Below are 25,886 nucleotides of genomic sequence, written 5' to 3'. Positions count from 1 at the left end.
GATTATAAAAACATATGTATCACAAGTTTTAATAAGAACGTTTGTCTTGGAATTTGTTTCGAGCATGCATACGTGGTGAACTATTTTTGTGTCAGCCTCTTCTTGATTATCGTAGGTCATGTTTTCATCAGTTGACATTTTTATTGAATCATTTTCAATAGCATAAGAATGGGAAAACTCATAGTTCAAATTTATAATAATATTATGCATAAATGGTATTACTTCACGTGAAGTCCATTGTTCAATCAAAAATTTGACAAAGATCTGCTTAAATTTTATGTTTTTCAATTCTTTCATGAAATCTATCGGCCGAGTTTGACTTGGACCAGTAGTACTAAAGTCAATAGTACTTTGTTCATTTCTTCGTATACGCTCGTAATCATTAATTGATAGACAAAAATATTAATCGAAAATTATATCCACACGTGAAGCTCCAGCTCCTGTCAAGATGCCCAAAATTTTTTTTGAAATACCACCGAATGAAAGAGGGATATCATGCATTATATGCAGTAAAAAAATCCACCACTTTAACTACATCAAATTTTTTCGGTACGTCAATACAATGATGTTGTTTTTCAAAAAATTTAACAGCAGTAGATTTGTCGGTTTTATATAAACTTCCATCCAGGCGGCACATTGACATTGGAATAAGTGTTATTGGATAACACAAAATTTTTTCAATGTCAATATCGTAGTCCATTGATAAACCCAGCATTAGACCAAACAAATCACGTTGAATTTTAATTTCTTGTACTTTATTGCCACTTTTTAAAATTTGTTTAACAGCTACTGTGGAAAAATTCATAATTTTGACTTTTTTATAGATTTCTCAAACCTATCGGCTGATTCATTACATTCCAAAATAAATTGTTCACGTAATTGTTCACCTTTTTCTTCAATGTTTAATAAATATTCTCGCACTGATTCAGAAGCGGCTTTTCCACTAGAAATATTAAAAAGCTGTTGTTGGTCGATACTGGTATCAAATGGGTTTATAAATTTAGAAAATGTATTGATAAATGATTGGATGTGTTTTGAATCTCTTTCGATATTGTAATTTTTCAAATCAGCAGTTACATCTTGCCGTTTTCTTAAACCGGTACCTTCGTAGGTATGCGATATTACAGTAGATCGAATCTGATGGCTCTTAGACCAACGTTGTCTAGTAGAAATAGTTTGTGAAATGTATTACACCGGTTACTTTTCTTCCAGCATCCGCGTTTATTGTTTGCTCCTGAGTGAAATCAATCGGCTGCCTGGAAAGAGACTTGTCCGTTCGCTAGATACCAAAATTATCCTTCTCCATAGCATCGTGTAATTGTGGATGACTTTCTTCGACTTTTATTAAATTTTCGTGATATTGGACTAGCCAACGTGCTTAATTAGGTTGATTGACCATAAAGAAAAGATTGTTAATTTTCGGCAAAATAAATTTGAACATTAAAAAATTCCCTGTTCTTATACTGCGAGTTAAAATTTGATAATAATTAACGAGATCAATATATATCATACAGAACTGTACAGTTTTGCCGTATGCTCCATTTAAAAGCCAAATTAAACTTCCTTAACCCTAACGCTATCTCTATTGTGATCGATTAATGGTGCCATAACCGTAAACAGCTGACCATTGCTGTCATGAGCTGGGAATGTTTTGTTTATAAAAAGTGATTGTGCAATCACTTAGCAAATTTTGTAATTTTTAATCAAAATAAAGTAAAAGAAAACATTTTTAATAGTATTTTTTATTAATACTGCAACAAACTGGGTGCATATCTACATAGTGAAACAATTAGGTGGTGAATAAAGCCCCATATCTACATGTACCACAATGTAAGTTGTTCACATATTACAAGTTTAACAAATTAATAAGGATTTCTGTATTCTTACAGATTTAATTAAATATAGCACTACATATAGGCGAAGATTTATATATATTTGAGTGCAAGGACGTGAATTTAGCAGTAAGTATCTTCAAATAAAACACGGAAACTGTCACACAAAACCTTTTGGTGCATAGAACCGGCTGCCGTCGAAATAGTGCATACGAGTATCGGGAATACCTTACCAACTACTTTATGACCGATGGTGTAGTAGCATTTCAAAATCACATTGAGTAATTTACATATTTCAGGAGGTAAGAACCCAACTTATATACACTTATCTAGAAGTTATTTTACATTTTGACTACCTCCTTATAGATCATTTCGGCGGAAGGCGGATACACAACAAAACAAAGCAACAACTATTGGTGCTGCAAAAACACAATGCTGCTACAAAATCATAAGTTTTTCAAATTATTTTAACATAGAATAATATAATTTATTTCATTTTTTTCTGTATACATACAGTAAAGAAAAATACTGAAACAATACTTCATATATTTTTAAAACATATATTATGGTTTTTTATATAGAAAGTTAGTTCAAATAATTTCACTAAATCAAAAATTGCAATTCTGCCTCTTGTATATTAAATAGAGCATAATATAATACCACAAAGTTTGTATTGTGCATTCTTATTCTAGTTTTGCACTTTAGTGTTTACACATACTAATATTTAGTATGAAATGGAAAATGCAAAATTCAGATTAAATATTTTACCGGAAAACGAACATTTTGAAGGAAAACAAAAAAATTTTTTAAATACATATTTTTTTCACTTTCATAAATACGCAAATTTATTTAATATAAATAAATATATGTAGCTTTAAAAATTCGTCACGAACTTTGAAACTTTTTGAGCAGAATTTTTAGAAAATCTCTTGTATGCAACTTTGTTTCTTATTCAATTTTGTTATAATAATGTGCAAGTTAAAAAGTGTTAAATTTTCATCCACTAATGCATCAAAAAAAATCTATGTTTAAGTTATTACTAACCAATGGGCAACAAAGCTGCATACTCAAAGATTACCTAAAAATCTATTCTGGCATTTGTGTGAACTTTGAAACTTTATATACATATACGATTTTTGTTATAGATTATGCTATATTTTAAATGAATATCAATAATAACACATACAGCTGTGAACACGACAATAGCAGTGTGAATTATAAACGCTATTTTTTCTTTTATTTATTTTCGCAAATTTTAGAAATAACTTCAGTGAATTGTATAACCAAACACATTTAAACTAATTTCGAAAACATTTTCGGGAAAAAATCTTCATGCAAATTTCAAACTTTTATTTAGAGTTTTCAGAATTTTTTTTAGTATCAAGTTTTGTAGTCCAATCAATTTTAGTATAACAAAGTGCATGTTTGAAGTCTCTCAAAAATCGTATTGGTTTTTGCCAAATTTTTTTTCAAAGAATAAAAAAGTTTAAAATTTGCATGAAGATTTTTTAACACCTTGTTGCATTTCCCGAAAATGTTTTCGAAATAAATTTACATGTGTTTGGTTATACAATTCGATGAAGTTATTTCTACCACTAACGAAAATAAATAAAAGGAGAAAATAACTGATAAAATACATCAATAATTTTCACTGCTATTTTAGTGCTCGCAACTGTCCATCAATATATGTAACGAATAAAATTATTTTCACTATTAATATGAGCAGGTGTGTACATATCCACTATTATAAAAATTTAAGTTCTTATGTGTGTTTCTTTGTTACATTATCACAATTCAATATTCACCATATTTTTTATACTCGAATTAACGTATTATTATATTAGGATAGGTCAACTTTCATGTTACATGCAATACAACATATAATATATTAATAAATAAAGAAATTAATGTATCACAATTCGATTTTCAGTCTACATTTTGTACTTTCTTAGGAATCTCAAATATATCTACATACAAAAATAGTGGCAAAAATTATTGCAACATTTTATCGGTTAATTGTTTCTTTTATTTAATTTTATTAATTTTAGAAAAAACTTGAATGTATTGTATAACGAAAACTATGTAAACCGATTTCAAAAACGTTTTCAAACAAATTAGAAAATTCAAGAAGTTTTTGAAAATCTTCATAAATGTTTCAAAATTTTTACTTGGAATTTAAAAAAAATTTTGAGTATGGAGTTTATTAGGTTAATAAATTTAAGTCTAACAAAGTGCAATTTTGAAGTGTCTCAAAAATCAATGCGAATTTTGGCAGACTTCAAAATTACACTTTGTTAGACTAAAATTCATTAAAGTAAAAAGTTTGAAATTTTTATGAAGATTTACAAAAACTTTTTGAATTTTCTAATTTGTTTGAAAACGTTTTTGAAAATGGTTTACATAGTTTTCGTTATACAATACATTCAAGTTTTTTGTAAAATTAAATAAATGAAACAAATAACCGATAAAATGTTGCAATAATTTTTGCTACTACTTTTGTGAACAAAACTGTACATCCATTTGTACATACATTTTGTACTTTCATTAGGAATCTCAACTAAACATCCCGTGGCATATTTGCTCGCATTCATATTGACATATTAAATATATGTCACGGGATGTATTCACATTTCATTACAACTTAAAAGGAAATTAAATAGAAAAATCAGTCAATTTCTTTATAAAATAAAAAGATAGGTTTTGCTATTGCAAAGCTGGCGTTAAAAAGCGTAAAGAGGCAGACATACAAATATGTATAAAATGTGGATATACAAAAACTTCTTACTTACATATATTTGTATGCCTGTCTTTTTTGGCAATTGTTTACTTTAGCTCCAAACTGATAAAACACGTCCAGAAATGTTGGGAGAGGTGTCGGGTGATGGGTTTCGACCTCGGTATCAATAATACAAAGGCGAAAATTAAAAAGTTTATTTCAATCAATAGATATTTTCAAAAACCGGTTTAAAATTTTCATGTGACTGTATTTTTGATGATTTTGTTGTACACACACACAATTATGCAGAAATAATTTAGATCGCGTACCCGGCGTTGGATCAGGCTCTCGATTTTGGCTCAACCGGGGGTTATTTGGTTTTTTCTGAAGCAAAATGTTTTTTTTTTTCGCCTTCGTATTGATCCCGAGGTCAAGGCTCGGCTTCTGACTCCCCTCCCGACATTTTTGGACGTGTTTTAGTTGTTGTGAGCTAAAGTAAACAATTACCCATTTCTTATCTGCTTTTAGTGCCAGCGTTTTAGTTTTAAAATTAAAATTATAAAAATGGCAATCACCCTACCGGTTGTGATACAAGTATTCCACAATCTCTGCTTCGTCGTTCCCCTCAATCTGGCCTTGCATGACAATCTCAGTGAACCGTTTCATCACCACCGCCTGATTTTTCTTCTTCAAACTCGATATGACGGAGCACATAATGGAGCCAAATGCACTTATATCGGCACTGTAATTCTACGCGCGCATACATCCTTAAAAGTTTGGACGGTCTCCATTGTGGCAGCGGCCAATTCATCACGCAAAACTGCCGTTCGTTTTCGTCCGCGAGACGTTGATGGCTCAGACTGCGGTTGTGGAATAGGAGGGGACTGCGTACTTACAGATAGCAGCTCAGGTAAAGTGGGAGTTGCAGGGCGTGACTCGCAAACGGTGGGTGTACTTTTGCCACCTTCAACACTTCTGCTTATATTTTAAGAGCTCTGCCGCATTCTGTTGTAATAGAAAATTTGTTTATAATCAAACATGTTAAGTAATTCCATTATACTTAAGGTCGGGGTATAATGTGGGCTCTTAAGAACTGAAGACTCTCTAAGAAAACCCACTGCCTTCCATCAGACGCGCCACTTCCTGAAGTATTTTTACTGCTTCTTATCTCTTTACTGAAACGCTCTCGTAAATTCCCCCATCGCCTTACTGCTACTGCCACTATTGGGAATAATCATACCTAAGTACGCATATATTATAAGATCATTCATTATTACTTACCATCCACACCTGAATTCTCTGCTATGACCTTCCAAGCGGCACTTTTTTTTATTTGCGTCCTTAAAATCCCGGTTTGCCTTGTCATAAAGGCATGGGAAATCGCATACAAATTCAATTAATTTGCAGTCATCCATTATGATCTGCATAAACAATAAACGAAATTAATTTGTCTTTCAAATAAACAAAACAATAGAATTTTTAATTACCAAAAGAAAAAAGCGGCAAACACAAAAAAATTATATAGTCATACACAAAATGGCAAAAAAAAAAAATAGGCGAATGAACAATCAGCTGTTTGTGGATATGGCAGAAAACCAAAATTCAATTGGTTGGCTATGGTATGGTTATGGCGTTATCGTTACGGTATGGCACCATTAATCGATTACATTGATTTCCATAAGGTAGGTTCGATCAGCTTTTTTATCTGGTTATGGCTTTATGGTTATAAGTCACCATTAATCCGGCCTTAAAAAGGCTTCTTTATGTTTAACATATGCTGATATTTATTCTGAAACATCGTTATTTTTTAATAAAGCGTTGTAAGTCAATATTCGATTATTAAAATCCATAAGTTCTTGGTATAAATTTTCAGGAATAGTAATTTTTTCATTTTCCAAAAAAAAATTTAAAATTGTAAGATGTGTAAACTGGGTGTAAGGAAACACCCAGTATGTCAACTCTTTGCATGGCCCCTTTTTGTATGGCAACATTTTGTATCATAAAATGTAAAAGAAAAAGAAACATGGCCACTTCCTGTGGAAATAAATTGTGAAACGGTCGACTTGAACCAGCTCTTTTATTTATCGGCGTATATTAAAGCCATCCGAGATTTTACAATCCTCAGAAGTGGTTGTTACCCATATAAATATACAAGTTAATATTTGGTCAAATCAATTTGCGAAAAAATTTGAAGAAAGGCGGAAAAACCCAACGTAAGGGAAAACCTCATGGAGGTGTTAACGAAAGCGGAAGTAGAATTCCCTAAAACTGGTACAATTGCGCAGTTAAGGCAACTTTGTGTGGATTTGGTTGGAGCTACCAAGAAGTTAAGCGAACCAGAGTCGGCGAAACCCCCAAATCCTGATGCCCATACATCCGCTGCTGCCACTGCTGTCCCCGATGCCATCACCGATGTTACTACTGCAATTGCTATCACTGATGTTACTGCTGCCACTGCCACCATTGAAACCACTGCTGCCACTACTAATGAAACTGAAAATAAAGTAGACGAGTTAGAGCAAGAAATCACCAAGTTAAAGCAGCGCGAAATTTTAGCCCTGCAGCGCGAAATCCAGCAACTTCAAGGCCAGTCGCATCGAAGCAGCTCTGCTGACTTCGCATCAATTGAGGTTATGGTACAGAAATTTACAGGCGATGATAGTTATCACATACGCAAATGGTTTGGTGAACTCGAGGATGTGTTTGGCATAATGTGCATCGACGAATATATGCAATTACTTTGTGTTCGTCGGTTGTTGGATGGTAGCGCAAAATTGTTCGTCAGAACCCCTATGGTTTCTGATTACCAAAGCCTGAAGGCAGCCTTGATCGAGCAATTTTCTATTTCATACTCACTGCTGGATGTGTATGAAGAACTGAAGGCACGGAAATTGAGAAGCAGTGAGAGTGTTCAGCGTTATTTATTGGAAATGCAGCTGATTGCAAGCAAAGCAAACATACATGAAGGAGATTTGTTGGACGCAGTCATTGCTGGGATAGGTGACAAGTTGGGGGCGGCAACAATGCTCTATCAAGCCAACAACCTAAGGGAACTAAAAATACAAATCGACCGCTACGACAAGTATCGACCAAGAGCAGCCACTGGTGCGAAAGTAGTTAAACCAAATGGTAAAGATAAAACTTCTGTGCAGCCCGTTGCTACAATTGCTCGCATTACCAATCTAACTCTCCAAAGCCTAAACGAGCGCTGGGTTCATATTTTAAGTGTGTGGAGTTCGGACATTTTTACCAAGCATGTCCAAAGCGAAATCTGGTTGCAGCGGTAAACAATCTGGGACAGATGTCAACAGGCGATGAAGAAGCAGAGTTGGTTAGAGCAGTTCATGAACTTCAGACGGTAAGTGTCGCTTTTAAAATTAGACAAGGCAAGTGCACAAAGTTTTTTGATTTTTTATCTCTCCTTGACGCGGGTAGTCCGAGAAGTTTTATTAGGCGGTCATGTGTTCAAACTATTAAATGCGGAAAATTAGAGCGGTCAAAATATAAAGGAGTAAGTAATGCTCAAATATGGTCTTAGGGAAATATTGAATGTGTTGTGCAATTTAGTAATCGCTTTGTTTTACATTTGTTTTACAAGAATTATCTGTACTACCGGATACTACCCTAGATGTGCCATTGCTGATCGGGCGTGATCTTTTGAAAAAATTCAATATATTTCTATGTAAACTTAAAACCAAAGTGAAATATTATAAAACTGAATTAATAAATATTAAAAACGCTACTGAGCTGAAACATTCAAAAATTTTAAACTATGGTGCTCTTGACTTGTTTGATTTAAGAAAATTGGTTTGTGAATGTAAACAGTGTCTGATGCAGGGGTTGGGGAGAGGTAACAAGGTGGGGTCATATGAAGGATTAAACAAAATAATGAAGAAAGGAGTAAGTGCTTTAATGCTTTCGCCACACAGTGGAGTAAAATTGTATGCACAGATGTTCGCAGCGGTAATTGTCGAACGAAATAATGAAACAGACGCGATCATTGAGGTAAATCGGTTCAATTCTTATGTTTCAGGAATTTCGGATTCGTGTAGTTTATCGGAAATTTATTTGGATCCTGCTCTAAGCGAACAACAAAGTAAGCAGTTGCAGAATGTGATCAAAGAGTGTTATTATAACCCTTTACCTGAATCAGAGAGGGAACCTTATGACCTCAAAATTAAATTAAATTTGACTGATGACACACCATTAAATTGACAACCGCGCAGATTATCCTTTTCAGAAAAGTCGGAAGTACAAGCAATAGTTGACGAACTTTTAGTCAAGGGTATCATTAGATTCAGCAGCTCACCCTTTGCCTCGGCAACAGTATTGGTTAAAAAGAAAAGCGGGGAAGGTAGATTATGTATTGACTATAGGTTTTTAAACAAAAAAAACGGGTCGCGATAATTTTCCCCTACCCTTGGTTGAGGATTGTATAGAGTATCTAGAAGGAAAGAAATACTTTACAGCTTTGAATTTGAAAAACGGGTTCCATCAAGTGGAGATGGATGAAGAGTCGATAAAATATACTTCATTCGTAACACCAGGATGCCAGTATGAGTATACCCGAATGCCGTTCGAGTTAAAAAAATGCACCTGCGTTTTTCCTGCGGTTTATTTGTACCGTTTTGAAAGCCTTGATCTTTTCTAGGAAAATAGTTGTTTTTATTGATGATATAACGATAGCCACAAAGGACTTCGAAACTCACATCCAAGTTCTAAGTGTTGTTTTGCAACGGCTAGGCAAGAAGGGCTTAGGGTTAAAAATAAAAAAATGTAGATTCGGCTTTTTTGAAATTGAGTTTTTGGGTTATATAGTGAACGAAACCGGCATCCGGCCTCACCCAATGCACATTGAGGCCATTCGGAATTTCCCGCAGCCCAAAAGTGCCAGGGAGGTGCAGCAATGCTTAGGCTTGTTTTCATTCTTTAGGCGATTTGTTCAGTCTTTTTCCTCCGTTGCTAAACCCCTGACATCTCTCCTTAAGAAGAATGCTGTATTTAGGTTTACACCTGAATGTACAGAGGCTTTTAATAAACTTAAAGAATATTTAACCTCCGCGCCAGTTCTGTCAATATATAGTCCGGTTAGGGAAACCGAGCTTCATACGGATGCTAGCAAGTTAGGGTTCGGCGCTATTCTTTTACAAAAGCAGGAAGATGGTAAATTGCACCCGGTATCTTACTTTTCTAAAACTGCCTCCGAGAGCGAATCGAGGCTACATAGCTTTGAGGTGGAAACGTTAGCAATTGTCTACGCCTTGGAAAGGTGCAAAACACAGCTTAAGGGGATTGCTTTTACTATAGTCACGGATTGCAATGCTTTAGCTCAGACCTTAAGCAAAAAGCAAGTGAATGCTAGGATATCCAAATGGGTTTTTACCTTTGAGAATTATAATTATAAAGTGAAACATCAGGCAGCGACATCTATGGCCCGTGTGGACGCGCTTAGCAGATTCTGCGTAGTGGAGTCAGAGGGGGTTGAGGATTTAGATTTTAACCTTCAAATAACCCAGAACCGAGATGAAACGATTAAATCGCTGAGATCGCTGTTAGAGAATGAATCGGTTCAGAATTTTGAGCTCGTTGATGGCTTAGTGTTCAGGAGAAGCAATGAAGAACGTTTGATGCTTTACGCCCCAAAGGAAATGGAAGATAATGTAACTAGGGTAATTCACGGTAAAAGCGGTCATATGGCGGTAGAAAAAACGGTGGATCACTTACGAAAAAATTATTGGTTTCCGAAGTTAAGGAAGAGGGTGAAAAACTTTATAAGAAACTGCCTTAAGTGTATAGTGTACTCGCCAGAAACACGCTTGAATCGCCATAACTTATTCAATATACCCAAAAAACCAGAGCCTTTCGATACTTTGCATATTGACCATTTTGATCCTTTACCTTCCATTCGCTCGGTGAGAAAACACGTGTTGGTGGTAGTCGATGGTTTTACTAAGCATGTGAAGTTGTTTGCGGTAAAGACAACTAGTGCTAAAGAAGTGTGTGCCTCTTTGCAGAAGTATTTTGACTTTTATAGTAGACCGCAGCGTATTGTGAGTGATCGTGGTTCTTGTTACCCTCAGAGGTATTTGCAGACTTTATGGAAAGGAATAAAATATCGCATGTAAAGGTTGCAGTAGCTTCCCCGCAAGCAAACGGTCAGATAGAGCGCGTTAATCGAATTCTGAAAGCAATGTTGGCGAAGTTGACTGAACCGGTCAATCACTCAGATTGGGTGGGTAGACTGGTGGATGTAGAATATGCTATTAACAATACAGTACACTCTACAACGAATAATACTCCTTGTAGGTTGTTATTCGGAGCAGATCAGCGTGGACGGGCTGAGTTCTTGAAGAAAAGGAGGTAAAACAACCGTGTGATTTGGTGAAGGTTCGCGAAGAGGCCCTGAGGTGTATTGAAAAGGGAAAGAATTATAACTTGGAATACTTTCTTAAACGTAGTTTACCAGCGAGAGATTTCGGCGTGGGAGAGTTCGTGGTGATGAGAAACGTGGACACCACTGTCGGTACCAACAAAAAATTTATTCCGAAATTTCGCGGTCCTTACGTAATACATAAGAAGTTACCCAATGATCGTTATGTTTTGCGTGATATTGAAAACTGTCAAATGACACAAATGCCCTATGATGGGGTGGTAGAAGCAAATCGCCTGCGCAGGTGGCTTGCCCCAATCCCTGAGTCGGACACTGGCACTTAACCAATAAGCGACACTTTGCTGTCAATTCAGACCTTGAGATTTGTTTGTAAGTTTACCATTAGTTTAGAGCGTAAGATTAATTTGTTGATTGATCAGGATGGCCGAGTTGTAAGATGTGTAAACTGGGTGTAAGGAAACACCTAGTATGGCAACTCTTTGCATGGCCCCTTTTTGTATGCCAACATCCCTACAAGAAACGCTGATAGTTTTACTAATACACTCACACTTGTAATTGACAATGCTGATCCTGCGATGACGTAAACATTGATACTCAAATTTATGTATGTTCCTTTGTTCGCTCACGCATGTCCGCATGTTCCCACCGACAGCCTATAATCATGAAAAAGGACTGAAACTGGGAAAGCTTCGGACACCTGGTACAGAACAAAAGAACATACAGCAGATACCATTATGCATGTGAGACAGATACATAATTCTCAACGGAATTTTATGTATGCGGGAACAGTTTATCCGATTTAATCAAATTGTCACTACTGACTGTCATATGACAATCAAATGATTATCACGGTTGGTTTGTTATTTTTTAAATTCCGCCATTTTCAACCGACGAAAAGCATATCAAAAATAAGTTTAAAAAATGAAAAGAGAGCATTTCAAAGCTCCATGCTAAAAGAAAAAAAATCGAAAATAATATTAAAAAATACCAAAAGTTGGCGGAATGTATGGGGCGCACTCAAAAAATTGATACGCGAAAAATAATAGTGGTTAGTGGTGTTTCATTTTTAAATGTGTTTCCGCATGAGGAAAGCGCTCTTCTGTTGTTTTGTTATTTTCTGAATTTAAATTGAACATTTTGAACTCGAATTCTTATAAAACTATTTATTTTAAACAAATAAGAAACACGTATGCTTTTATCACGTACAAAATTAAAAACGTAATGAAATAAAGTAAATAAAAAGCAAAAAGCATTGTTTCATTTTTGGCGGAATATAACAATGGTCATTTATGATAGTATAACAGTCAAACCTGATATCTACAGTAAACTATCATTTATGACACTTTTTGATAGTTAGAGTGTCAGCACTGATCCAGGAAAAGGAATGAGAGTGAGCAGTACGGCTATATACTTAATCAGTAGGCCATGTTGGTGTATAAGAAGGAGACAAAAACTCACACGTACACAGTTGTTTACATCACATTTGCGCAAGCCCCCTTAAGTTTGTGATAGAAAGTTTGTATGAGGCGCTGATCGTTAGGTTGACATTGCTGACAATCAGATGATAGTCAGTGTTCTTGTAGGGATTTTGTATCATAAAATGTAAAAGAAAAAGAAACATGGCCACTTCCTGTGGAAATAAATTGTGAAACGGTCGACTTGAACCAGCTCTTTTATTTATCGGCGTATATTAAAGCCATCCGTGACTTTACAAAATGTAAAATTTCTAATCCAACGGCCATTAAAGTGTGTAATCGTTTACACCTATTGAAGTGTTTACCAGAAATAAATGAATGAACTGATCCGTTTGCTATTATTTCACTTTCAACAGCAACATTCATGAGTCCACATTCCGCGATAAATTTACCGATTGCTTTAAAATATGCAAATATAATATGAAACGATCCTAAATGTATGAACAAATTATCAAATAACGGGTTTGAATTTGCATCGCTACTTTAAAAATAGCAAGATCATAAGTTACTTGAATTTCAGACTGCTATACTTTGGCGATTTTTTGACTAACTTTGAGTTTCGAGCAGACCTGTCAAATAATGATTACTAATGGTAATGATTACCCGTTCCATTGATTATTTTCCTTAAACGTCATTTAATGATTACTTGCAATTATTTTCTATTTTTAATGATTACTTTTCAATTAATTAAAAAAATAATCAAAAAAAAATCATGATTTTTTCCGATTATTGAAAAAAATCAAAAAAAATTAAAAATAATCAGAAAAGTTCTTGTTTGTTGCATGCATGGAATAATTTCTACATACACGTACATTTTAGGATGCAATATTAAATCGTAACCGCTTATCGAGGCAAATATATACGTGCAACATATAGGGAGAATTGTATATGAGCGTTGATCTAAACATATTCTCCGGTAAGTATATATACATGTGCATTATTACACTCATGCCTCATGGATGATATGACTGGATCAGAAGAGATGGCCAACATGTTGAAAAGGTCCTCGTTTTGCATAACTCGTGAGATTTTGCAAGCGTTAGTACTTCTATATCTTTTGTAGTCCTGGTTTTTAGATTCTTGAGCTTCTTCAGACAATTCTCCTAATGGTAAACACTGGTATTCTATTAAATCTTTTCCATGGGTCAAAATTGTATGTACCGTTGGTGTGAGCTTTTTCTCAGAATACTTTTGAAGCAGCAGCTCTACAGTTTTCGATGCATATTCTCCAAATTTAGGTCCATTAACTTTTTCATGGCAATTTAAAATATTTAAAATTACTCCCAATCGTTTGACAATATCTCTGTCGACGCCAGTAATGGGAGCAGTCATTTCATCGTGTTCAAAAAATCTTCTTGTGGAGTTTCCATCATTTGTGTTGCCGTATCCATACTTTGGGATGTCAACTCTCAGGCCGAGCTATTTATAGAATGCATCTTGAATTATTTTTTTTCTAATGTTTTGTTTTCCCTTAGATGTTGCATTGTCGTCGAAAACTTCTCCTTGTTGTGGTAGTGTATAAGCCAGTTTCAAAACGAATTCCATGAACCTTATACTCGCATGCAAAGGAGATATTCCATACTCATAATTTAGTTCGTCAATGATTGAATCATCAAGATTTTGAAAGTCTTTTTGACTCTTCTTACAGATTGGACATTTCAATGTATATGATGTGTTTGTTAGTAAGTTTAAAACTTTTCCATCGACCATTGTTAGAAGAAAATCATGCTTTATGGTAATAACATTCCGTCTTCGATTTCAATTATTGTTGGTTCTAATATTGCGATTTCATTTTTTATATCACTCACTGTAGCTTTTATGAGTTCGGAAGACTCCTTTCATATTTAAATAATATCGACCGGCACAATTTAACTGATGACGGCCGTGGATTTTCTAATATTCTTAAGCTTCATCTTTTAAACGGAGAGGAACATCAGAAGCCATAAACATATTACCATCTGTAATTGCTCCATTGTCTACATTTATTCTTGTTTATATGCTCTTTATCCTGATGATCCATCACATCCCCTTTTATTTATCAATGTTAGCCTTTTTGGCAGTGATTTCAACTTTTCTTCAGAAAAGCTTTTCAAGAGTCGCATAGGCGTATGATCCATTAAGATTTGGAGCTCAACTTCAGCTGTTACTTCGGTTATTTTGGCTCTTGGAGGAACTGCTTCTTTCTTGGCTCGAGTGATTTGTTTGTATTCAGGGAAAATATCGGCATTATGATGCAATAATGACTCACGCAATATATTATATTTATCCTTCGATAACCTGAGATCTATAAACAGCGCCAAAGGCTCTTCAGGAGTGTATCTCCTAAGTAGCGCATTTGGGGGTGTGGGAATGCTGTTTTTGATCCTTCCCAGTCGCACTGGACTTGCTAACGCAACTGCTCCTATGATATGAGACTTGGTGTTTTCTTCGTCCTTTGTATATTTAATAGCCAATGCTTCTGAAAGATGAGTCGTGGCGATAGTTCTAGTATAATCTGACAGCTTCCTTTTCCTTGTGTAGGTCGAACATACTTCTATGGGTTTTGTTGGTCTTCCTCTAGTTCGATTCGTTGATGTGCTAGGCATTTATTCGTCCAAAAAACTTTTACCAGCTAGCCAGCTTTCATGCTTACTTATAAACGTTGAAGTAGAACGACCGACTGCTTGCCATTTTCTTTGTATTGGAATGTAGAGGAAGCCAATTTTTTCTTTCAAGTCTTCGTCTTCTTTATTGCATGCTTCATTTGGTAATTCTGTCATAATAGCCTCAACGAACTCCGCTTTTGTCTTTGAAGCTTTGAACACCTCAAATAGTTTGGAGATTTCTAGAGACATATTAAAATTTTCCATCGGTATATCTTAATAAAAAAATACGTGAGCTATATTTAAGTTTATTTAAATAAACAGAATACTTTATTCTATACACTCCAAAAAACGACTGAGTTTGGGCGTTGTATTAACCATTGCTTTATATACTCAAATTATGGAAATGATTTCCAGGTATATTATGCAGCTTGTAACTGAAAAATTTGGTTTTATTAACAAATTCTAACAACAAAAGTGACCGTACTAAATTCGCCTCCTTCTTACCTATACCTGCTCAGGCGCGTATTTATATCCAAGGTTGCTCCACTTTATTTGATGTAAAAAGTGAAATCGCAGTTGGACGCAGGTAGACCTTATGAATTCAGGTAACTGAATATTTAACAAATACTTACGGTAAATTTCACGGATACCTTTTCTGTCCTTTTTTTTTATTTTCCATCAAAGTTCGAAAAAGGTCCTAAAAATAGGCTTTTCGAAAAATTGTTAGATCTGACAACTTTTATAAAAAAAACGAATTTTATTTAATTTTTACAACAACTAAGGCATGACGTAGCTGAATGCGTTTGGAACCATTTCAACTATCGTAGGAGTGTGGGTTCGACTCCCACTCCCGGGAGAAAAGGCTTTGAAGAGATTTACAAGGTATAATCGAAACAGCTGTCGCCTTGTCCGTCCTGATGTCACGTTGTTTAAATTTTTCCCACCACCCGCTCAGCGGGGGTGAAAATATTACTTGCACGTTTATATAGCGAGCCGCTTGCTCCAAGACAGACGCCCGCTTGCAGCCGCACCTAGAAGTGTACAGACGCTGCTGATGAGATCTCCCCCCGGCTAGCCCTTAAACCGATTATGTCAGAGTGGCCTAGCCAGGTTGTCACCTTCTCACATTAGCTCGCCGCTAAACGGATGTTTAACGGCTACCCAAAGGATACTTGGCCGCAAGCGACCGGCAGTAGTGAGCTGCTTGAACCGCATGCAAAAGAATCGCTCTGGCCATTCCCAGGTGAATGGCGGTCAGAAGCTTTCCCCACTTTTGTGGACTTCTACACACGGATCCACCCTCCTATTTCCTTTTATATTTTTTAAATATTAAATTTTAACATATTTAATTTTCAGAGTGCCCAAAAACATTTTTTCAATTAAAAAAAAAAATACTTTGCAATGACCTGCAAAGTTTTAAACCCAACCTAATAATCTGGCTTATTTCATTTTATATTTTTCAAATATTCAATTTTAACATATCTAATTTTCAAAGTGCCCCAAAAACATTTTTTCAATTAAAAAAAAAAATTATTTTGCAATGACCTGGCAAAGTTTTAGGCCCAACCTAATAATCTGGCTTATTTCTTTTTATATTTTTCAAATATTAAATTTTAACATATCTAATTTTCAAAGTGCCTCAAAAACATTTTTAGCATACAAAACTAAATTTTTTTGTTAAATTCAAGGGTTGTTTGAGTCCCGGCACCCCTTAGCCAGTTCTGCGTTTCTATATTTAGATACCTTTAAAAAAGCATTGTACATAATTTTCATTGTGCCTCAAATACCTGCTCAAAAATGCTTACCAGCATTATACTGAGAGGGCGTAATGGAATTATCATACAAATTCCTTCTCTTTACAACACTATGCATGTCATCTTTTCTTATTCTGTATTACATACATTGCAAGGCGAATCTATACAAGGTGATGGCAATGCGAATTCAACCAATTCGCCGTACACAAGAATATCAAGTCAAAAGAAAATTTGAATTGATTTCGATATTGTTGTACAAGGCGTTGTATAGAAAGCAATCAACAAGAAGCAATGAGCTGTTGAGATAACAACACCTGTAGTGTAATTCACTAACTTATAACGATGCGCTTCGTCGAGATTTTATTGTACTATTCACTAACAAAAAACTAACAAAACGAACTTAATTTTAACGTCTCGATATAAATGACATTTAAATTTCGTTTTAATAGTAGAAAGGTGGCAGCACAGCTTAACGAAACCTAAAAAATGCGAAAAGCACAAAAGCAATGCCAAAAATAAATAAATTCCGTATTTTAATTCCTGGTATTTTCCAATTAAAAAGGCGAAGATTAATTTGCTTCCGTCTTTGTTCGCTATATTTTTTCTAATGCCAATTTATTTTCCTTCTTTCTATAGCGTTGCCACATTTACACGTTTGTACATATTTCTTATGATAAAATTACTAGAGGGCCAAAGTGATCGACATGTATAGTGACGAACGGTATCGGAATTTTAGCAATGCTATGCATATTTCGCTTGTTCACGCGAGCTGGGGCTAACTACATGATGCATGTAATGCAATTTCGAACAAAGTTTTCTACTTTATTTTTCATCTTGGGTAGTCAATAGTGTTTCTTCAGTTGATCGAACGTGTTATCGACGCCTAAGTGACCAATTTTCTCATGAACCAGCCTAATAATGTTATCCTCCATCTCATTCGGCACGTACAGCTGCAGCCTCCCCTCTCCCTCTTTCCTAAAGACGAGACCGTCTACTAATTCAAAGTTCCTCACGGGACCTATCTCTAGCTTTTCTCGCAACTCTTTTATGTTATTATCGCGGTATTGTGTCGCTTGGATGTGAAAGTCTGCTTCATCAGCATCCGCGGTGAAGACCAAAAGTAAGTTTTGCTATCCTCACAGGCTTTTTTTCGATATCGGCGACGATTGGCAGTTCCGGCTTCAGAGCAGTGGCTAAGCGCATCAACGTGTCCCATGTTAACTCCACTTCTGTGTTGAATTTTATAGTCATAGGTTTCGAGCTCCAGGGTCCATCTGGCTATCCGCGGGTTGAGCTGTTTTTTACTTAACGTAATCGTAAGGGAGTTGCAGTCTGTGACTATCTTGAACGGAATCCTTTCCAAATAAACTCTAAAACGGCATAGGGCATATATGATGGATAGGGCTTCCAGTTCGAAACTGTGGTATCTTGCTTCCGTGGCTGAGGTGGCTTTTGAAAAGTACATAATCGATGCAACCGACAGTCCGTGTCTTTGGAGTATGACCGAATCGAAACCCGCTGAACTTGCATCGCAGTGCAACTCAGTTTGTTTCTTCGGATCGTATATTGCAAGCACTGGGACGGGCGACGGTTCCGTTTTAAGTTCCTCAAAGGCTCGTAAGCAGTATTCTGACAATTCGAATTTAACACCGTCTCGCGTCAGCTTTTGCAATTGGCCAGCGATTCTGGCAAAATTCGGGAAAAACCTTCTGAAGTATGAGAAGAGGCCTAAGCAGGTCTCGAGTTCCTTACAATTTTTCGGAAGCCTATATTTTTTGATTGCTTCTACGTGCGCGTATGTCATCCGAACTAACTGAATAGTCTATATATTCGGGAGTATTAAACCCGAACATACATTTACCTAGCCTAAGCTCCAAATTCGTTTCTTTCATTCTCCTAAGTACCTTGCAAAGAATCTTAACATGGGTTTGAAAATCTACCTTGGCTACAATTAAATCATCCATATATACCATTATCGATCCATCGTCAACCAGATCTTTAAAAATGTTATGAACGTATCGCTGAAATACAGCGGGGGCTTTTGTTAACCCAAATGGCATACGTATATATTCAAATTGACCGTAAGGTGTTACAAAGGACGTATATTGAATGGAATCTGGGCCATTTTAACATGAAAGAACCCGATTTAGGTCGAGTGTTGAGAAAAACTTTTTCCCACCTAGATAGTCGAGGCAGTCTTCAATTAGTGGGAGCGGGAAATTGTCCCAACACATTTGCGAATTTCGCCATTCTATTTTTTTTACTAATACAACCGCAGAAGCATATCCCTTGGCCTAATAATGCTCTTTTCGAATAGTTCATCCGTTATCTTTCTAAGTTCAGCTTTTTCATAATGAGAAAGCCGCCTTGGCGAGGAATGGAATGGTTTATCCTCAACTAGCCTTAATTCCATCTCGTAATCATACGGTTTAGATTCCACATTTTCTGGCCTTAAATAGTTATCTTCTAAGGTCTTCCTCAATACATCGACATTCTTTTCTTCTAATTCTTGATTTATGTCATTTCCGATACGCAAGCGGTGTGCTTATTAAAAATATTCTCACTAAAAGTTTGATCGAGTGGACATGACCCATCGCTACAAGCCTCATCAGACACTGCGTTTACTTCTGATTCGAGCTCAACATCTTCTACTCGTATACTGCTATTTGATGCAGAAATTTGTGATTCTGAATGCCTCTCTTCACCCTTAAGACCAAGTATATTATTCAAGTTAAGTGCACAGAATTAAGAAGTGGTATCTGGCGTATCATTATTTCACATTTAATTTTTCCAAAAATGAACAGTTTGTTATTTCCCAAGCCTCGATATATTGACTGCTTAGTGATTCTGCCCACATTAAATGCCACGGCGGACTTGCGGACAAAGCTAGTTAGACTGCCAGTCTCAAAGAGAGATAAACTATCCATAAATCTTTTGCACTTAGCTTGTTTTGTTACTTAGGCGACACTTACTGAATTCATAGATCCTAGTATTCGGTAGCAGCGTTCTTCATCGCCATCTTCAATGTCGGCCCAACTGCGGCATCAGTTTTCTTCAAGCTCAATGTCTTCTTTGGATTAGTGCAGCTGCGGTGGTCATGGCCCGTCTCACAACAACGGAAACAACTTCCCTCCGTCCTCTTCTTTGAAAATGCCCCATACGTTTGCAATTGAAGCAACGTATTTCTGCTGCATCAGTTTCCTCGTTCTTTGACGGACTTGGTCTTGATGGTTTCGGGTTTTGGATATTGTCATTTACGTATAGGCGAGAGGAGCGACGACGCTCGTATAAATCAAGCGATTGTTTAAATTCCCTCATCGTCCTTGGGTCCATCAAGGTATATATTTATGGCGACCTGTCTTGTAGGCCATCAACTATAAAGTTGATCAGTTCAAACTCGTCGACATAATTACAACGAGTAGCGATGTTTTCCATTTTCAAAACATATTGGCGTTTGCTGCTTTTTTTATCCCATTTATGAGTGGACAACGCATTGTATACTTCATGAGGGTTCACCACCCTACCAAATTCTCTGAACAAAAGCGATTTTAAATCTTCATAATAGAGAACGTCTCTACACAGTATGAGTTTAGCGTCACAACAAAGAGAATTACACAAGCAAGTGTACTTAAAAATGCCATCTGCATGACCCTATCAAAATTGCGAAGAAAGTTGCTATATGCTTTATTTTCGCCATAAAATTTTGTGATGGAATGCTCTATGTCACGAAACGTCAAACGATTTGAGTGGTGTAGCCTACCGTTACCAAAGGGGGAGTCGTTCCGTGCGCTTTGAAACTCACGTTTAGGTCCGCAACAGATTTTTCCAACATAAGGATTTCTCTTTCCTTAGGATTTATATTCTTCTAACTCAGTTTTTACGCCTTGCGATCTATTGGACATTTCGCCATATGACATGGCTGCGGTTTCTTCGGTAAAATCGGTTGTGGTATTGGCTACGTTGTCAGCGGTGGTGGCAATGGCAGCAGTGGTGATGAAGACGTCGGTAGTGGCAATGGCAGCGGTGGTAGTAATGGCGGCATCGGCAATGGCGGAGGTTTCAGCAGCGAAAGCGTATCGGCAGACGTAAGGCATCGGCAGTGACAAGGACATCAGCGACGGCAGTATTAGCAGTGGCGGAAGCACCGGAAACAATAGCGTCATCGGCAATGTTTCGATCATTTACAGCAGATAAATCAAAAGTTGTATCAAAAACTGGAGCAACGCCCACTGGGATATTAGTGGAAGGGATTTGACGAGTCCCAACCACATTTTGTATCAATCTTCGCAGTTGCGTTGTTGTAGCTGTGTGCGGAAACTCCACCCCAGCATCAGTCAGAACATTGATCATTTCTTCACGAATATTCATCATTTGTTTAAATGTTTGTAGCGCTGTGTAGTACGCAAATTCTTTTTCCACACCTGAGCTTTAATTCCTGGTATTTTCCAATTAAAAAGTCGAAGATTAGGTTGCTTCCGTCTTTGTTCGTTATATTTTCTCTAATGCCAATTTATTTTCCTTCTTTCTATAGCGTTGCCACATTTACACGTTTGTACTACTTTCGGACCACAGAGGGCTGCGTCGGCACAGGATTGGATGATCGCTAGATTTTTGCCTAAAAGGCAGCGTTACCATATTTATATTTTTATACATTTCATTTTCTGTTTACGTAATCGGTTCGATTGTTAGATGGCGCTGACAGCAATCCCTCCAGTGACGATTTCACACTGGTACACAATTATTACCAATAGCCATCATCCGGTGGCAAAGATCTTGAGCCAGATAAATAATTTTGCATGTAAATGCAACGATCTGAGCCAGATAAATCCAGATAGAAGTCTGGTTCAATTTGTGAGCCAGATAATTTTTTAATTACTTGTATTTAGTTTGGCAACGCTGCCTTTAATAAATCTACTTTTTCAAAAATAGATGTCGCTGTTTAGCCCTTCGCGTATGAGTTAAATGAAAAACAGTGACGACATCTGCCTATCATATTTCACGTGTGCGAAAATATCACGACCTCTGCTTCTCAAGTCTCTCAATGAACCAGAGCATTCCCGTGAGAATTGAGCGTGATCCGGAGCTGTAAAACTCACTGGATAACGGCAAATGTTCACTTCTGATGGATTAAAGTATACTAACTGCTTTCAAAAGTCATTATTGTGCAAGTTTTTACATATTTTAACAAAAAGGTAAGTAAATGCGGTGTTAATTTTCTTTTTCTCTGTTGATATCGCAGTTATTCCTGTACCCCTTAATTGGCCATCAAGTTGAGAAATAATATCATGAGCCAAGTATGGGGTTAGTCGGTACAGCTTTCGAAACTCCGTTGCATTCAAGTGGAATGGGTTATCTACTTCTCTAAGAACGTGTCTGTCCACTGGCGATGCACTTAGTAATTCTTCATCTTGTGATAAAACGTACGCCAAGTACTCAAATGCCATTTGATTTATAAATAAAGCAGCTTTTCGTGTTTGAAAGTATTTAATTAAAGTTCCGATTTTCTTTTTTAACTAAAGTTGCCAGAAATATTAATTTCGTCATTTTTAACGCAGCCAATTTACTTGTCATTCATTTAACAACCCAGCCAATCCTCCATAAACACATATCGATGCAAAATACCCTGCAAAAATTGTTGGATTACGTGTTCCATTTTCTTCATGTTGGAGTACTCTAACAATACTCCTTTGCAATGCGTTTGCGGACCACCATCAGCCGATCATTGCGTTTTTTAACGACAGTGATCGCGACACGATGACGATCGAACAGAGTTGCCAAAAGTAAAATATTGCATGCAAATAACTAATATAAAATTTTACTTTGGCGCACTGGTTTTATGTATATGTGGTAATTAAGGTCCAAATAATTACACACGAATTTAATTTTAAGTCTTTATTATAACTAAAATATTTACTAAATTTAACAAAATTTATTATTTATTAATTTGCGAAAACAATGTTAAGCGGTCAGCTCGTGTGCGTAGACTGCAACTTTTAGAATTTATGACTTGCCAAATTAGGTGAGTGCATCAGAGACTCAACAAGAGAGCCAAACCGGTTATGTGGTTGACACCACATATACATATTATATTAGTTTCTTTATTCACGTATGCGTATGCGTATTATATTAATTTCTTTATTCACGCAAATGCTAAATAACGTAAGAATATTCGTAGTATAAAATATAAAAGAGGGGCATCATTTATTTTCATTTTAAATTAAATTCACTTCGATAATTCTTTCCGACACAATTCCTCTTTAGTAGTTTGGCATATGATCCTCTGTGGGTGCTCCATGGAGTACTACAGTGAAAGTACTTTGGAAAGTACTCTCACGTATGTACTCTATGGAATAATCACAAACAAAGCGAGAGTGGGATCACCTACTTCTCTCCTAGGACATCGCAATGTTAATTGGAGCACATTTTTTGTATGAATACAGATTAGATTTGGAGCAGTCCTATACTCCCAAAGGAGTATTCCTTACATTATTTATAGAGTACTCGCGTTTTTGAAGGGTAGTTACTGCATAACGAAATCGTTATAGTTATCGATTCGCAAATAAAGCGATGGCAAATGTGGTTAATAAAATTAGTGAATTCCACTACTGGTACTGAATTCGCCTTGCATACATTGTCATTATACTTACTTACATGCCATCACACATTACTTTATATTTTTCCTTTCACTAATAAATAAAAAACTTTCTTCTGGATTTGCAACTCATGGAGTAAGGTTCGATAAACTAAGGAAAAGTACAATTATTTTCGTAAATCGCATCAAACACTTGCTATAAATAGAAAAAACACGAACAGAACAACCATACTGATCCGAATAACACGGTTCCTATTAGTCGGATCTACATCACTGAGTAAGTTTGCATGCTGAGCTCTGTTTTTATTCAAGGCAACATTGTCTTTTTTTTAAATACTTGATCAGTTTGATTGCAGGAAACATCTTGTTTTGTTTCAAAAAATTACCTTTTAAAATTTCTTTCAAGGATTCAGGTACTGAAATAGTTCCATTTTCAATCTACAATGGTACATGCAAAATTATACAACAATAAAAATAGACACTATTACAAGAATTTGAATATATGTGCTACCTTATTTGATTCAAGTAATGATATGAGCAGTCTCGGCATTGCAGCTGCAGTTCCATTAACTGTATGGGCATATTCCAGGTTTCCAGCCGTCGTGCGATATTTAATATTTAGACGCTTTGCTTGATAGTCTGTACAGTTGCTGCAGCTAGATATTTCACCCCACATTTGTCTTCCAGACATCCAGACTTCGATATCATATTTTTGAAATGCAGAAGCACCCAATTCTATGGGTGGCATATCGAGTACTCTAAACCTGAAGTTTAATTTCTCATATAAAGACACTTCAGTATTTTTAAAACTTTCCAACACCGCCTCCGATTGATTTTTCGAGCATACCGAGAACATCTCCACTTTAGTAAATTGATGAACCCTTAAACAATATCATAAAATTATGTAATTACCTTGATATTGTTTTAACAGAAAACCATTCTTCGAAGCTTTTGGGAAGTGTCACTGAAGTGGCACTTTCTAGATAAAAATCCTGTACGCTTCACCACATCGAAAGGCGTATAACGAATTTTTCCTATCAGCAGCACTTCTCTAACAAACACACCAAATTGGCAATTTATACCATTTGGGTAATTTGTTACGCAATTTATCATATAATAAATTGCCAATTTAAAAAAAAATTTCATAATAAAATGTTTCAAACTGCAAATGCAACCTTGTAAAGTGTGTTTATTGAGTAGATTTAAACGTCAGTTTCTCATGGCTCAACTATATGGTTGGCTCATCTCATCAGCTGATTTTATTTTTTTTTTAATTCCACTGGAGTAGGGATTGTCAAAAGAAGATGGCAAACATTTCAAAGTTTTAAGTTTTCATTCCATTCGCCTAATACCAACACGCACATTTTGACAGTCTGAACGAAGGTATGTTGTTGCTGTAGAGATGAGCCAAACAGTATCAAATTACTACTGTGTAAGCTAAATTGAGTTGTATGAACACCACTATATTTAAATCGAAATTGCCTCAATTTATTTTTCTGTTTGAACATAGTATAAAGCTTCGTTTATTTTCGAAAAAATGTTTGTAAATCTGCACCAAGCACTTTGTGTAACATAACTGTAACAGGTATATGACGCTACCAGCGCCAAATCGACCTAATCGACAAATTTTATATTTGTGATATTTGGTCTAACATAAACAGCATATGCGACCTTCGTCCACTGCTTAAAATATGGAGGTTGTAATATACTTACGAATATTCAGTGGAATTCACAGTTTTGTGTGTGAAAAATGCTTCTGGGTTTAGGCCCTGTTCGCGTTGGTAGTGTCATATAAATTGATCGTATTTGAGCTTCTTTTCAATAAAAATCGCATTCCATACAAAAAAACCCATACCCTAAAATACACACTATGGATTGATTCAGGGCAGGTGAGGTTCTTACGGGCAGTTTAACCTAATTGGCGGCGCAGCACCTGAGAAGTTTTCGGAAATGCACTCGGAGTGTTTGCCAAACCACTGCCGAGACCCGAACCCCGCTCTGGGATTTTTTTTCTGATTGGATCCGCAAAACACAAAAGTAATTGCTAAGAGCAAGAAAATTTAAAAATTAAAGCGTTGTACTTGACATTTTCAGAAAATTATAAGGTCATGATGTAATTACAAAGGTGTCAACAACATAAACTCACTATTTCGGTAGCTCTATTTTCCAGGATTACTTGTATTACAAAAGTATTAAATTATGATTGCTTAATTTTTCGTACAAATTTCCCCAAAAAATTGGTTTTCTGCAAAATTTGTTCTATATTCTTTTGGGGAACACAAAGTTACGTTAATCTTTTTGGCTAAACAATTCTAATAGCAGCTTATACAGTTATTATATTTCTAAACTTATAGTATACTCTACTCCGATAGTAGTAGAACTCAAAGGCAGTTCTGTATGATAGACAACCCTCTAAAATACGCATGCCGAACTTGTCAGAATAAGGAAAAACATCAACGGGATGAGAACACCTCAATATTCATTTCATCCTGATACAGGTTATATTTCATGAAAATACTGCAGTGTTGAAATCATACCTTT

The 25,886-nt window shown here is 36.0% G+C and overlaps 2 protein-coding genes and 1 long non-coding RNA gene across 11 annotated transcripts in view; 2 read left to right on the top strand and 1 right to left on the bottom strand.

The window, feature by feature from the left end:
* Window positions 1-25,886, bottom strand: part of LOC137249995 (serine--tRNA ligase, mitochondrial-like) — a 176,096-nt gene that overhangs the window by 75,550 nt on the left and 74,660 nt on the right. For 7 of the 9 annotated variants that reach the window (XR_010952680.1, XM_067782154.1, XM_067782153.1 and 4 more), the window contains exons 2-3: window positions 23,857-24,226; window positions 23,732-23,783 (exon numbers count right to left, since the gene is read on the bottom strand). Coding sequence is in view for 7 of the 9 variants with exons in the window: in XM_067782154.1 (XP_067638255.1) it covers window positions 23,732-23,783; window positions 23,857-24,226 (422 nt within the window). In the remaining 2 variants the exon portion in view is untranslated. Of the gene's footprint in view, window positions 1-4,297; window positions 5,554-5,608; window positions 5,770-5,829; window positions 5,970-22,620; window positions 23,497-23,731; window positions 23,784-23,856; window positions 24,227-25,886 lie in introns of those variants that run through there. The other 2 variants (XR_010952681.1, XM_067782158.1) reach the window with 2 other exon arrangements.
* LOC137248022 (uncharacterized) lies at window positions 1,655-3,744 on the top strand. The gene is made up of 3 exons (XR_010952011.1): window positions 1,655-1,830; window positions 1,890-2,134; window positions 2,199-3,744. It is a non-coding gene; the product is annotated as an uncharacterized lncRNA (long non-coding RNA).
* Window positions 6,570-12,608, top strand: LOC137249997 (uncharacterized). The gene is made up of 2 exons (XM_067782161.1): window positions 6,570-7,906; window positions 7,984-12,608. Exon 1 carries the CDS (start codon window positions 6,777-6,779, stop codon window positions 7,833-7,835), a length of 1,059 nt encoding a protein of 352 aa, XP_067638262.1. The 5' UTR covers window positions 6,570-6,776; the 3' UTR covers window positions 7,836-7,906; window positions 7,984-12,608.

Source organism: Eurosta solidaginis, chromosome 4, assembly GCF_040869045.1.
Source record: "Eurosta solidaginis isolate ZX-2024a chromosome 4, ASM4086904v1, whole genome shotgun sequence".
NCBI lineage: Eukaryota > Metazoa > Arthropoda > Insecta > Diptera > Tephritidae > Eurosta > Eurosta solidaginis.
Note: the sequence above shows the minus strand (reverse complement) of the source record. Positions and strands in the feature narration are given on the sequence as shown.

Coding starts and splice junctions, on each gene's coding strand:
- LOC137249997 (XM_067782161.1), top strand. CDS start 6,777: ATGGAGGTGTTAACGAAAGCGGAAGTAGAATTCCCTAAAACTGGTACA.